The sequence below is a fragment of the Cyprinodon variegatus genome, unplaced genomic scaffold (genome assembly GCF_000732505.1).
Source record: "Cyprinodon variegatus isolate N-32 unplaced genomic scaffold, C_variegatus-1.0 Scaffold746, whole genome shotgun sequence".
NCBI lineage: Eukaryota > Metazoa > Chordata > Actinopteri > Cyprinodontiformes > Cyprinodontidae > Cyprinodon > Cyprinodon variegatus.
Genome location: NW_015151199.1, coordinates 118337 through 133871, shown reverse-complemented (window position 1 = coordinate 133871; position 15535 = coordinate 118337). Strand labels below are relative to the sequence as shown.

At 37.9% G+C, this 15535-nt stretch overlaps 1 protein-coding gene across 4 annotated transcripts in view; it reads right to left on the bottom strand.

Annotated features, from left to right (window-relative positions):
* Nucleotides 1-15535, bottom strand: part of LOC107098094 (potassium channel subfamily T member 1-like) — a 106041-nt gene that overhangs the window by 11691 nt on the left and 78815 nt on the right. For 3 of the 4 annotated variants that reach the window (XM_015395553.1, XM_015395554.1, XM_015395555.1), the window contains exons 14-28: nt 13567-13703; nt 12508-12571; nt 12179-12287; nt 11983-12091; nt 8568-8717; nt 8236-8471; nt 7262-7475; nt 6017-6122; nt 5704-5876; nt 5163-5234; nt 3802-3936; nt 3399-3510; nt 566-667; nt 310-393; nt 110-238 (exon numbers count right to left, since the gene is read on the bottom strand). In XM_015395553.1, the coding sequence (XP_015251039.1) occupies nt 110-238; nt 310-393; nt 566-667; nt 3399-3510; nt 3802-3936; nt 5163-5234; nt 5704-5876; nt 6017-6122; nt 7262-7475; nt 8236-8471; nt 8568-8717; nt 11983-12091; nt 12179-12287; nt 12508-12571; nt 13567-13703 (1932 nt within the window). Of the gene's footprint in view, nt 1-109; nt 239-309; nt 394-565; nt 668-3398; nt 3511-3801; nt 3937-5162; nt 5235-5703; nt 5877-6016; nt 6123-7261; nt 7476-7955; nt 7977-8235; nt 8472-8567; nt 8718-11982; nt 12092-12178; nt 12288-12507; nt 12572-13566; nt 13704-15535 lie in introns of all 4 variants that reach the window. The other variant, XM_015395551.1, reaches the window with a different exon arrangement.

Sequence of the window (15535 nt, the reverse complement as noted above, 5' to 3'; positions counted from 1 at the left end):
TATATATATATATATATATATAATTATATAATTATATTTTTTGTTGTATATTAATGTCAGATTTGATGCATCGGCTGGGATCTGACATGAGCGAATTCATCAAACTTACCTCCGACGTTGAGAACATGTGGGACTCAGTGCGATAGATGCCGATGGGAATCTCTGCACTGGAAGAACAAAATTTCTGGAAAAGCCGCCCATAAGTTCTGATCCACAAGTCCTCCTCTGTGATCTTCATCTGAGGAAGGAAGACTAAGCTTTTAGCCTGCACATGTTTATCCAGTCAAACTCTCAGGCCTTTTTACTTACAACACACAGGTAACCAGAGCCGGGTGTGGTGTCCAGGCCAAGGAGAAGTCTTATAATAGCGATCATGTAGTCCTTAACAAATGACTGTCAAGAGAGGAAAAAATAGTCCAGATGAGAATTTACCACTAAATTAACTGATAAAAGCTACAAGAAGACTAGTTAGTCTACTTCTAGGTCCGTACTTGCCTTAGGTCTAGAACTACTTTGATCTTTTCTGTAAAGAGAGAATGTTAAACGCCAGGGTGGGTTATCTCACCTGGTATAGCAGCGTGTCGAGCATGCTGATACTGAACACCCGGCCGGCAGCGAATGGCAGCCGGAACATGAAGGCCAGGTTGGAGCCCTTATCTCTCTCAATCTGAAAAACGAGACAAAATGTAGAAAAAGTAGAAACTTGGACAAATTTCCAGGTTATTAGACAGGTGCATTTTATTTTGCATAACATGTAAGCTGAAAGGAAACAGACGGCAGGTTTGGACGCATCTTTCAACTGAAATGTGAAGGTACAGTAGCAGCCATTAAAAATGACCCTTCCCAGGCAAATTGCAGCCGAATAGCAGCCCACTTTCCTGCAAGTCCCAGCAAAACCCCCTCAAACTTCCAGCCACTTCAGCCACTTCCAGCCACTGCAGTGACCCCCTCCTTCTACTGGGAGTGCATATTTTTTACTCTGACTCCACCCTTTCAAGGAATTACAGGGTCTGTCATGATTTGTGGATATTAAAATCTAAAAAATTTAATATCCACAAATCATGACAGAAAGAATATTCTAGCACAAAGATTGATGTTTAAAAAAGCATTGTAGCGGACTAGCCAAGGACCAGCCAAGGGCCCATCAGGGAAAGTGGGGAAATTTTGAATGGCTACTATGGTCATTTTCTTAAAAAGTCTGATTTACTTTTTTGTTTGTTTGTTTGATGTGATAGAAACAAACAAATTAAGAAAACCACAAGGGACTTTTGATTAAAATGATAAAACAGCATATATTTGCCTATTTGGAGAGGCAGGATCAGAAATGATCCATAGACATTTTTTTTTTTAATGGAAGGTAAATGCCAAACGTTTGCAGACAATGCCAAAACATGATAGATTTCCAGGATGAATTAAATCAGTAAATCCAAACGTTTCTCTCATTGCACATCAGACCATTTCTAAATAAATGCTAACAATAAGGCTTATCTTTTGGATTGACCAGACTAATGACAGTCATAATGTCAATGCTTCTTTAGATAATCATCATGTTTCTTCAGATAATATGCTGTTAGAATGAAGCCAAGTCTACAAAAATACTAATTTCATTTTGTTCCAAGTATAAACTAATTTATAGAACATTTATCTGTTTTCCAAACCTATGGCCTATTGTGTTCCATTGGCCAAGCCTTTGTTGTTTTTATTAGCTGTTCTATTATGCGTTCTTTTGTTCTTACCCACAGAAAGGTCCTCTAGTCTATTTTTATATGTTAAAATACACCATTTGTTTTGCTAATATGAACTTTGTTCACCCTCCTTTAATTCTGTAGGATGAACTCCTATTCCTGTTTTTAGTAAATTAGACCTCAAAGTGATCCTGATTACATTGGGAATTTCTTGTTATAAGGGAGTGGTTTCTCTCTACTGTTGCCATATGCTTGCTCGGTCAGAATGAGGGATTATAGCAAAACAGAATGACTCAGTGGAGAATGTTACACTTCTTTAGATAACTTTCTCCCAACTGGCAATATATTGCTTTTTTGTATTGAACTGGACTGTATATAGTTAGATATCACTATTTTTATACATGTAGATCTTACTGGATTCAAATGGAGTATTTTGAATTTGATTTTTAACAAATGTAGAATCTTTAAATGGTTTAAGAACTAATCTGGTTATGTCTAAAAAATGTAATTGAGAAAAAATCTATAGTAAACTAGCAATATAAAAATAAATTCAATTTAGCTGCCTTTGATTAATATCAATTAGACTGTTAATGCTTAAATGGTCTAATGTCACTGTGTTAATAAAAGAAAAAAAAGGTCAATCTGGTTTCTTGTTTTTAAATCAAATAAAAAAAAACATAAATTGTAGGAAAAGCATATTAATTGAGCATATTAATTGGGTTTTACTTTACACTCTGTTTAGATTAAATACACAGTTAAAGAGAATTGTGACCCAAAAATGAAGTGATACTAAAAGGGAAATGCAGGGTCATTTATTGCACCAATGCCAGTTATAAACAGTACATAAACAGAGTAAATATCAAGAAAAGCACATTGCCTCTTGGTTGCAGGAATACTGCAGCAATAGACATCAGTTTGCTCCACTTTTCTGCAGTGAAGAGGATAAGCTCTGCCTTGACCTGAGCTCTAAAGCTGATGGACATCTAGGCTGGTCTGCCCAAGCACAGACTGCTGTGATCTGAGGATTTCTTCGACAACTTAACTCAAATGAGAAACGTCTGAATTCACTGGAAAAGTCCTGTCAGAGGGCCTGATATGTTACAGACGGAGCTGGACATTGAAGGAAGATGTTATTTTCATGCGTTTTATTGCATTTAATGCGAAAAGTTAGCCAAAGAAAAGACTTTCACCAGAAGGTTCAAGGACCAGCAGGTCAGTATACATTATTTACACAAAAGTAACTTCAGATATGGGTACGTATCGTGAATGAAAAATTATATATAAGCATGATCTGAATAAGACATGAGTTCTAAAAGCCAATCATTTTCATTCTATCCTAGAAAGCAAAAAGCAGCTCCAACAGAAATGAGTGACACACTTCTCATTTTGGCGGTGTGAGAATCATTTTAACAGTATTTTATCATTATTTCTAAATGCATGTATAAAAATTTATAATAAGACAAGGATGCCACAAGACCTTTAAAATAGATAAAGCAAAGGATAAACATCTTAAGGAAGAAACGTTCAAAATAAAAAGCAGTTAAAAGGATGATTAAAGATACTGACTAATATTAAGGTGGTTCCCATGCAAAACGATTAAAAGAGTCACATCAGCACTTGTGTAAATCACATATATCTTCTCACGATGTGGTTGCATGATTGATTTTAACATTTGTCACTGTCTAAAACAGACTAAAGTCTTTGAACACTTGCCTTCTCCAGTTTAGACAGAGCGAGCGAGTAGCAGTCCTTTGCTCTGAACTGCATGAACCGCATGTTAGATGGGTGTGTGAGCTCTGTGATGATGCTTAGACTGGGGAACAATCTGGGTGAGGAAGAGGAAACAATGATTCTTTGGTGAAAAGAATAAAAGATTTTTGCCAAAAACGAGGAACGTTCAGGGCTATGATAAATGTTTTTAATTATTTTTTAGCACCACGAAGAGCACCACAATGACAGAGAGTAGTCTTTGGTATCAGTTCATTCTCTGTTCATTAAAAAGATGAAAACATTAAATCCCATCATTAGATTTTTTTATTTTTTTAGTGAAGCTAAAAAAAAAAAAAAATACATATAATATTTAAAGGGAGAAAAAAGTATTCAGTCTCTCTGTTACCTGAACATTGTCTGGACGTTGACAATAGTCTTGGCGTCTGCCATGTAGTCTTCCTCAGCACTCATGGTGCTTTCCTTGTCCACAACAACCAGGTTATCAGCATAGATTATACCGCACTGGAGCAGGTTGTCCAAACTGGTGCATTTCAGAGAGAATCATAAGTCATTTGCACAGTAAAAGTAACTTCTACTTTACTTACTTTATAAAATCATGTTGAAATCATTCAGTCTACTCTATTGTAGGGCAGCAAAAGCCAAATCCGGCTTATTTGTTTCATGATTTTGGCCTTTCGGGACTTTTTGATTCTGTTTAAATTTTCTTTTTTCAGTTTTCAGTTACAATTAATTTATATCAATCTGTGTTTTCTAGGTTTCATTTTCTATTTTTTGTATTTTTCATTTCAAATTTTGTATTCGAATTCTTATATATTTCATGTTTACTCTCTGTTGCTTCCTTGCAATAGTCTCCTTTCCTTTAGCTCCCTTCTAGATCCTTTCGCCCACACCTGCTCCCAATCAGTTGATTACTATATTCTTTCTTCTGTTTGGCATTTATACTCCTCCTCTGCAGGTAATGTTTGCTGGATTCTCTTCATTCCTCCCCCTTTGTTCTGGTTCCTGTGTCCCTTGATTAGTTATTTCTTTATTTTTGCTTCTGTTGCCACCATTTGTGATTAAATCTTCAAGAAACAACAGCTTGCATCTCTGCATTTGGGTCTTCAACAAACTCAACCTAACAATTTTATGAGAATCAGTGACTGTATCATCAGAGCCAAACTAAACCCTTCCTAATCATGCTTGTTAAAACTGCTAAGTGATTATGTGATCTAGTTGGGAATCATTTTGAATCTACATTTTAATAACAATAGCTGATGCTGATTTAGGTATAAGCTAGGTGCCTTACATGAGCCGGTTTACATACAGGGACCCCTAAAATAAGGTTTTACACACAATTCACACTAACACTTTCATATTATAAAGCTGTAGATACACATGAAAAAAGCTGAAAAATAACCTAAATAACTATGTAAAAAAAAAATATATATATATAGTACTAAGATATGCAAAGGTTTAAAATAATCTTTTGATTTATTTCAATGGTGAAATATATTTTTATACCCCAAAAATGGTTTAAAATCTTTTTTATTGAAATACCAGTGACCAGTTTTCCTGCATGAAGCATAAAGCAACCCCCCTACACCACAGGCAGCTTCCCACCACAGCTCGCTACAACTTATCTAACACATGGATCTAATTTAAATGATCAAGATTGAATACATTTTACTAGTAATGTAATCAAGTAGTGTTACTTTTCTCTTTCATATTAAAAGGAATCATCATGATATACTGGAGATCACTTACTTATCAATAGTTCCAACCATGAAGTAAACCATTGGAAAGCAGCAGATAGCCTCTAAAAAGTGGTTATCAGGTCTGCAGGAAACAGCACACATTCAAAACCCATTATACTGACAAAACCCCCAATGACAGTTTATGAAGCTAGTCAAATTATTTCCTGAAATTTGCTTGCTAATGAGGAATGGATATATTTATCTGAATTTCCCTCCAAACTGGATCGAAACCATCTTTAATTGAGCAAAGTAGCTGCTTATGGATATCCATCAAGAGCTGGAAAACAGCTAGAGCTTTCCTGGCTCTACATTTGTAGGATTTTTTTTTTATTTAAATACAAACATGGTAAAAAATGATTGAAATAAATAATAAAAAAAAGGATAAATCTAAAATTAATCAACACGGGTGGAAGGAGTTATGGCTTGTTTTAAATTGGTAGTAAATGAACACGCCATTAGGGGCAGTCATTATGACATTTCTATGTTCTGTATCTTTGTAGGAGTGAAAATAATCATGCATCAGGCTGGAACAGGGGTGCACAGAGACTTACTCATTGTCCAGGAGCAGAACTATTGGGTTGAGCTCTTTTCTGGGCCGATAATAAGCTCGCAGGGGAACTATGAAGTTGTAGAGCCCATTTCCTGCCATCTCTGCAGACACTATAATCAGCTTATTCTTGAAGCCATAAGACTTAGCATCCTCAAAGCTATTATGTTTGCAGCCCTGGGTGGAGACAGAGTTCAGCAGGAAGTCGTCAGGCTTTTAGCAGAAAAATCACCTTACTCATTGTCTGTTATAAATAAAAAAAATACGAAAAAGCATGTGGGGAAATCCAACAGCTCCATTTCAGTGTAAAACTGCACCTTATTGAGGCAAAGGCAGCAGGGTGGAGCTTTCTGTGGAAGGAGGTGGCACAGAGTCGGAGAGCTGCCGATGTAGGGAGAGTTTGGAGGGTAACCCTTCACAAACCTTATGGAGGGAAACAGAAATTTACAGGTGAGGAGATGAATACAAGGGAAATACAGAACATTTTGATAATATTCATTCCCATCTTTGGCATATTGGTCATATAAACACAGACAAAAAGTAAAGATTGATTTTCATAGAAAGGAAACACAGCCAGGAAGACGAGCTCCGATCTAGCTCCCACGTCATAGTAGAGCTTTCCACTTCCTAATGCTAATTATGGTTCCTGCAAAACTGCACCTGCATCTCTATGTTTACCTTAGTTATTTGTTTTATCAAATCGTGTGTTTGATTCCATAGGATAATTAATCCACATAAACCGGCGCTCTGAGAGGCTTCAGGTTCCCAGTGTGTATCAGATTCTGCTGCAGATTTTAATCATTCAACAGATGCTTTTCAGCCTACAGGAATGTTAACATGAAATTACATATCCTGTTTTTTTCTTGCTTTAATGCAAATTAAAGCATAAACTTGATGCGTCGCCTTCAATGTTTGATGCTTTAGATGCAATTACCCCAATCAGTTGTACCTTATAACTTTGCCAGTTTGAGCCCTTAGACGACACCACCACATGATGGCAGTGTGGGACCTTAAGTTTCATTTTAAAATCTCTGCACTTCCTTAAAAAAAAAAAAAACCTTTCAGAGGAGAAAAAGACAACTTCAACACCACCTCTGCGCCTGCAGTAGCAGAGGCTCTGAAGACCATGTTATGTCAAATGATAAAAATCGCTCTGATCGCTCTGAAAGGTGCTATTTAGGTTTGGCGGCTGATATCACACTGCATTTGAGTTCCTTTACTTTCTGTTCTTTAAACTGCTGCAATTGTGACTCTGTGTGGCTATCTTAAACAGGAACATTGACAGCAAAGCATCTAAGGAGCATCAGCTGCACTAAAAGTAGAAGGCTAACCTCCCTGTCCTGATATGAATCACTGCATCTTACAGCATCATGACACACCAATTATAAGCCTGCTGAAACGCCATCCATCTTTCTTTCTACAGCCACTGAAGGGATGTTCAAGAGAGAAAAGGGTGAGACTGATCAATTTCAAAGCACAGAATGCAACCATCACGAACAACACAGACCCACGGATCCCTGCTGCAGCTTGTTCATACATTTAAACATGTCTGTGCCACTTACTCTGACCCTACAGAACCCTCCTCATCTGATTGGTTGGTTTCATCCTCCGACTGGTCGCTAAGGAGGTCGCAGGGCAAAATTGCGGAGGAGTCAGCAATTTCCAGGACGGGTGCAATGCTTGGCCTTCGACTTCCAGCCCCGTTCTCAGTAGGTAGAGTCAGTTTTCCACTTTCCCCAGGAGGATCGGGGTGCTGGAGATCTATCGCTACAGTCCCTGAGATTAAAACAAGTGGATTTTAAAAAAACCCAAAGAGCATTGGCATTGTTACTGTAGAAATTAAACAACAGCACTTTACAATTAAAATTACATTTGTACATTTCTGACACTCAGTATTTTCAAATTATTCAGTAGATCTAAATGTTACATCTGAAAGAGAAGATCTATTTCTTTTCAGGCAGATGCCGGATAAACAGCCTATAGCATGCAAACTGCAGTGCTTGCAAAACATTCCTGACATACATCATATGACTGCTCATAATATGATGTATGGCAATACCTCAATGCATTTATTACATGTATAACATACTTGCTGTATGCACAGCGCATACATAGTCTATTGTGTTTAAACCTGATATGTTAAAAAGGATAAACACATTAAGCAAAGTATCTGTAGGGTGTAGTAGAAAGCAATTTAATCTTTATTTATGAGACTTTGTGGTGTTTAAACAAAAGATGATCCATGCATGAACTTACCATATGAGGTTGCCTGATCAACTTTCACAGGTCAGAAAACAAAAACAGGCACATTACAAAAAAAGTCAGCCAATAAAGTAAAGGAAAGCATAAATTCAGTTTAAAAATATCATGCAAAAGCAGTAGAAAGGCAGCCATCATTCAGAAATGTACAAAATGCTTTCAGGATTAGGACGAAGCGTCCAAACTCTCTTCACACATGCCAACCTTCTCAGACCCCTGCCTACCTCTCACTAATGATTTTAGGTTAAATGTTTCCTTTCCACGCTGTCATTCTTACCCATGCTGGCTATGATGCTGTGAACGGGAAGCCTGGAGGGGGCGTCATAGAGGCCAGAGACAGTCAGACCCTTGGCATGATTCTCCTCCTGTTTGAAGATGAAGGCAGAGTTTTCCTCCTTGGTGATGTTGATATAGTAACAGGTGTCTGTAGCAGCCATGATGTGACGTGGTCCAGGATTCAGGAGGATGCTTTTGTTGTCTTCCCTCTTCACTCCGATCAAACACACTCCATACCTAGAGGGCGATTCCAAATGGATCTCAGCTTTCAGTCATTCTGTCCCGTGGATGATACTAATTCATTCTTAATTCACCAGCAGAGGATTTACTAACTTCTTGTGGGCATGAAAGGAGGCATAAGTGAAGCTCTTTCCATCATACTCTCCAAAGAACTTGCTGTCACCTAGACGGATGTGGTAGACCTCGTTCCCAGAGCAGCGTCCGTAAGTCCTCTGCCACTGCTCTGGCGATGTCTGCCCCTCCCTGGAAAAGGAGCAATTCAATATTTACTGTTTCATTCAGAGTAACAGTCATAATAACACTTATCTGAGGCGAATATACCATTTCTAGCCTACATGGTAATTCATGTTAAAATTATTCTTGGCCTTTTTGTTGGTTTGCACCCATCTTTTTTAAGGGCTTCTGGCAAGGTCACTTTAAAAAGTTCATATTACTTTTTATGCGAAAATCCATGTTGGTTAAAGTAAAACATTACACATAAACCTGCTGGAAGAATGATTAATATTAGGCTAAAATGTATATAAGCTCATACAGCATATATGCAAATACTCTGCTAATATTTGGGTAAATATTAAATCAATCTGAGATCGTGAAGGATTAAAAAATGTTGTTTTTTTCTGCCAAAGCACAGATCAGTTAGACACATTCTATGCATTGTGGTTCTATGCTCCTAGTCTTTGGTTGTTTTCCTATTTTTTCAATGTAAACACATCAAACACAAAATAGTAAATTGTAAAATTGTGTCTCCCTGTTATCACTACCAAGTAGTAGCATAGTATAAGTATAGTTTGAATTATTATTAAAGATTAAAGAAAATTTCAACCTAATGGGAACCAAGCACAGCTAAAATAAAGTAGCATCAAGTAAGTTTGTTTGACATGAAGAAATATGTCTTTGACACTCAGGGCCCAGCAGAAAGCAGTGGTTCTGCATGCAGTAGATCCATGTAAGTAGGTCGATTTAGGTTAGAGATGTCAGTGTCAGTCTCAGACACTGATGGTGAAATGGAGACTGAATAAGGGAGGAAGCCATATGGAGGCTCCCCTTATAAACCCATTTCTCTACATTGTATTAGTCAGTGAAATCAATGGTGTCAATCAAACCCTTTTTTTATCTACTGCAGTCACGATCGCCAACAATTCTCATACAGGCCTTGTGTACTTCTGCCATTTTTACAATATTATTGTTTCAAATGGTCAGCAGCACATCAATCAGTGCCAATAATGAGTGGATGCTGACTTCTGACCAGGACAGTAGTTTTTGTCTAATTTAAATAAAACACATTTTCACTGCCAACTCGTTAAATATTAACACTTTTTGGTCAAAGCTTCCTGCACGTCACATCCTGACTTTAATGGGGAATGTGGATGCACAGGGTAAATGACACGTTGTATCACGTGAGATACACCGCACTTGAAAAAAAAAGTAGCCTGCAGTTATTGTTAAGTTGGTAGCTTCAGGAGCACATGGTAACATGTATACGTGCTGATGGAAAAAATGTCTAATTTAACAAGAAATAAAGGTTCTGTTTTTTCCATTTAAGCCAACATTTTATTTAATACCTTGCAGGGCAGCACAGATACAGTGCTGCTAAAATTCCTGTTAATATGCCTGTTTGGAATTTCACAGGTTTGCCCTAACTACTTAAGAAGCACAGGGAGAGATTCTCACAGATAATATAGACAGTTTCTCACAAACCAAAGCATTTGTTCAAATAACCTTGAGTCTGAGGGAGTATATTACCAAAACATATAAAGCTGGAAAAAAGCCTCTGAGGCGTCAGTAAGTTAAGACCTGCATTCAGCCCCGTCTAGCAGGAGCTGTGCTTGAGTGAATACTTGTAAAAATAAGTACATAAAGATCAGCACTCATTACAAACAGTGTTATAGTAGATGGATATTCTTTAGCTTTAGGGGAATGGGTTATTGTTCGTTTTTTTACTTTGCTGTACATCAAAAATGGTTCCACCACAGCCTGTCATGCACCCCCTACATCACAGAATAACGAGAGGGCTACCCCCATCATGTCAGATGCTGACAAGATGGGGGCAACACCAAACGTCAATATTTGACGAGTTGAAGCAATGTTTAGGCCACATGATTTTTATGATTTATTCCCAAGATTTGAGACAATAAATTCCGATCCTTAAATCTCAATTCGTCTGGCACAAGATGAAGAGGAGGATGAGTGTCTCTAAGGGCCTACTCATATGGATGGTCTCTTGAGTCATCAGGAAATATAGGCATCTTCAAAAACAGTTACCCAAGAAGACTGAGGGGACTAGACATGGTCGAGTAGAATGTAAATCCATAAAAGAAGACACCAACGGATCCCTCCGATTCTTAAAGGCGAGGTTCTCTTTTTCCATTTTATTCCCTCTCTTAAAATGAACAAAACCTATCAAATTAGCCAAATTTAATGAAGTCATATCAAATTCACAAACTTATCATCCACTAGTGCGAGGATTGTGGTTAGTCTTGAGAAGGTCAAAAAACTAAAGATTTTATTATGTTTCGGTATAAAATTCACCGACCCTAGGATTAGGTTCCCCCGAAATCTTCTAGGCTGAATCTTTTTGGGTTACTGGCAAAAATATCGACATTTAAAGTATGAAGAACAGTGTTCAAACATCCCTAAAGACAACAGTCAGGGGTCATTTATGTAACAAAGCTGGAAATCAAAGTATTAATTAAAAATTTGAATCATCTTAGATTCTGAAACAAATTGACTAAAATCTGTTTTGCAGATTTTAGTCAATTTTTAGACGTCTCTGTCCTTCACAGGCAGAAGAAGCATGTTAGAATCTCCATGATAACATCTATGTGCTGTATTTCTGATGTGGTGAGAGAAGGAAGGGTTAGAGCCTAAAGGAAGAAACAGGTTGATATGCTTTCTGATGTGCTGACATCCATCAGTCTAAGTCTATATCTCTAAAAAGACACTTTCACAGAAAAAAAAAAAACATTCCTTTGATTAATCAATCAAGTCAAGCTAATTTTGTTCCTATGAATCATAAGCAGAGTGAGAGAGCAAGAACAGAGACCATTATGAAGCACATAACCAAGGCCTCAAGCTCAGCATTGATTGCTATTTGTTGTTTGGACCCAGTGATGATCTGAGCCGAGTAGGGGAAAACTATAAAGGTTAATGAGACAAACACAAACTTAATCTGAGTATCATCCTAAAAATTATAGAAAATTTTACAGGTTTGTCACTTCTATTTATACATGCTCTGCTGAGTGTCAGAACATTCAGCATGGCTGCCTGTGGTAGTTAGGTGCTGTATACCAAGTGAACTGGATTTGAGTATTTAATTTCATGCAAATCTACTCTAAAATATGTTTTTATATGGCAGACAGATAGACAGAGGAAAATGGGTAACAATGCTTGTAGTTATATACACATATATGTATATATTTTTTTTTTACATAAAAAAACTGAAGTTAAACAATAAAAAAAGGCTCTTAAAAGAATCCATTTATAAAGCAGAAGGTGTGTGTTTACTTACTGTCCTCTGGAGGTGTGAACCAACAGAGTCACTAAGGTGGACGTGGCTGGACACACGCAGTTGAGTGCCAACATGGCGTACTTGAACTCTTCTTCACATACAACGTGATCTGTTGAAAGGAATTCATTAACAATCCTTTATAAAATGATGCAGTTGTGGTTTTTGAATGTATTTTATTTCATTTTTTTGTACCTACCGGCAAATTTGACATGAAACTTATTTTCCGGTTTCAGTATCTGTACGTATAGAGGACAGTTGGGAGCAAAGTCTTTTGCAGCCCAAGCCCTCAAAATAGTCTGGTGATCCTGCAGGAGGAGAAATATCCTTTTAAGTTAATGCTCATGCTTAGATAATCACTGAATTTACTGCCTCATCTTTATTGCAAAGCATTGTTCTGGATATGTAAATATCTTAGAGCTTAAAGGTAAGTTAAGGGTAAATTATGACATGAAGGGAAATGCCCCTTTTCTTTGTTCATGCAGTTTATGAAAGGGTTCATGCTAGAAGTCGCTTTACTTCACTTACAGCAGCTGTTCGGTCGGCTTCATTGCGGCTGCTCAGGATGAAGCACGCCTCAGCATCATCCATCCTAAATCAGCCACAGACAAAAATGAGGATCTATGGCCTGGTTCAGGCAAGCATAAAATGTAATATCCAGGTAAACAGGTGCCTGGTTTTGGAAGGATGCTTATGTTCCCAGATATGAGCTCTAAAGTTTAATAGCCCAAAGCTTAGATGGAAAGAATCAGTAGTTAGATGGCACTGAATTGTGAAAGTTGCAGCAAATCAGGAGGGAAAGATCAGCTTACAAAGTTACAGGGGGAAATGGGCTCACAGAATCACGCAGTGTAGCAAGTCTCCATCCAGGAAATGACGTTAATTGCTTTCTATAAGGGGCCCTTCACAGTTTTCAGCCTTTTCACAATCATACAAAATGTGCACTGAGGGTAGGGGGTGTCATGTTTACGCTACAATGATGCCATATGACATCTAGAGTTAAAATATAAAAAAGTATGTTTTGAACACTTGTGAAAAGGCTGAAAATCATGGAAGATCCCTAAATATTAAAGCAAAGAAACACATTTCCTTATTCACTCTTTAATAGTTGTATGTTACTTATGACATTTGACCAAAAAGAGTGTGAAACGCATTGAAGACAGCCAACTAAGGAAACCAACATTAGGGACTGTACCCTTTACACATGCGTGGGTCGCTGACTGAGCCTTACAGTGCCTCACGAAGCAATTTCCCAAAACACATCAACACATTATGACTCAGTCGTTAAAAGATATTAAACAATATCTAGCTATAAAAAAAAAACTACAGTTGGGACCTTTTTTATTCCTGTTAATGCCTTTAGTCTTTGCTCTGTGCAGAGAATGATGTTAAATTCTATTACAGTGATGTGCAAGCAGAGGGCAGCCAAGATGACTTGTGGCTAAAGCAATCTGTAATTGCAAAGTTAGTGGATCTGTTTTTCCAATGGACCACTTTTAAAAAAAAAAAGGTGAGTTTCTAATGCTTTCTTCGAGCATGATTTAAAATATTCACCTTACTGCAAATGAGGGGAAGGTGATAACTTACTTGGCCCTCATCAGATCCTGGTCTTTGAGCGCAGATCCTTGCAGGTAGATGACACGCTGAGACCACAGAGGAATCTGCAGGATGCGTCGAACCTGAATGTCTATTTCTGTAGGGCAAAGGATCACCACGTAATAGTCCTGCAATCAAGCAAACAAAATTTGTTTTCTGAGTTTCAATAATTGCTTTTTAAAGTAATGTTGAAGATTAATGAGACATTTAAAGCGTAGATCTAGTGTAAGATGCGCTCATAGTCTGCTACACATTTTGCATATTAATCACCATACCCAGTTCCATATTTCTTTAATCTTAGTTTGCTATTTTCAAGAACTGTACAGAATTGTCTGTGTTGCAAGTTTGCTCTTAGACTATTCTACTTGTTTTGTATATTTTACTTTTATGTTTATCTGCAAGCTAGCATTTTCCTGACACTTTGCTAGTGGTGCACCTGAGCTTCCTCAGTTTTGGAATAATAAAATATATGTTTAGTTCTACCCATTTGTGTTTGAAAACATTTGCGAAGGTGGGTGTTGATGTTGGAATCACTTTCCTTCATATTTACTTCAGGGATTCCATCTGACTGAGATACGATTGTCCAATGCTTATATGTTTTTGTGGATGCCGGAATCTCAGGGTTTTATGTTTAAAAAAAGACATACAGCATTAGGGAGTTGGGTAATCAGAGTGCAAAATACGGAGGTCTGGGGGGGGGGCTCGACCCCCCAATTAACCCATTAGACCCCCTGAAAGCCTCAAAAGCAAAATTTAAAGGGGTCTTATTGTGTCAAAAAAATTAAAAATAAAATATTTTTTTGTAACTAATGGTCACTAAAATGTTTTAAGCTCAACATGTCCAGTATTAAAATTCCAAACCTTTATTCACAAATATGGTCTGTTTTTTGCGAAGTGGAGCCAGCCAATCCTGTTCGCGTATGCAAATTAGCCATGTGCTTTTCCGCAATTAATAACACGGGCAACCAGACGCAGAACAGATTGCGGGAAGACAGCATGTCTTCACTCCTGTTTGTGGACTTCAACAGACCTCCTTTGGACAAATTCGACCCAGTTCCATTCGTCAGAAACTGGATTAAAGCAGGACATATGCATTTGTATGTGAAAGAGAGAGACAGACAAAGAGACAGAGAGAGACAGACAGACAGTCTTTGTGCATGTGTGTGTTTTCATAGACTGACTGTCTGTTCAGGCTCTTGCCAGCTCCACCAGATTCGCAGAAAACTTCATCCACCAAGCTGTCAGGAAGCTAAACTCTCTCCCCACAGCCGCATCCTCCAGGCTGTCAGGAAGCTGACCCCCCCTAAAAAAAAATCACTCCGCACTTATAAAGACGCTCTTTTTATCAGGAGGTTCTTGACCCAACAAGTGTCAGTGGGTAAAAAAAACCCAAAACTGATCCATAAACTGCAGTTCAGTGTACAACTGTGTTCAGTTTTGCAATTCCCGTTTTGCAAAAGAACTACGTTCATAACCAGAAGGGAAATGCATCCATCTAGAAAGGTCCAGAGTGGTTGTTCAGACTAGGACCATCAGTCTCCCCAATTCATAAACCAAATAGTTATACTAAGTGTTTCGAACAGGGGTGCAGCAGGGGCGACTGTTCATAAGAGCAGCTGCAGAGTCAAGAGTAGAATGAGACTGGTGCATGAGGTGCATAGAGAGGCCAGCAGAATCACTCAGGCTAATGTAAGTGGTAAAACATGAATGTAGACTCAGTAAGACAATGATGATTGTAAACCTCAGTAAGTGGAGGTTTACAATAATCAGGAACATGCTGATGGGAAGAGCGCCGAGGGACTTTTATCTTAGCATTAGTACAATTTAGACTACACTTTAAGGTGTAATGCAACATGATGTGAAAATATCTAGTCCTTTATTTCAGTCAAAACAGAGAACCCTGATAATAGCTAAACACTTTAAGTCCTTCGAATGATCACATCATGTCTAATTGATCTAG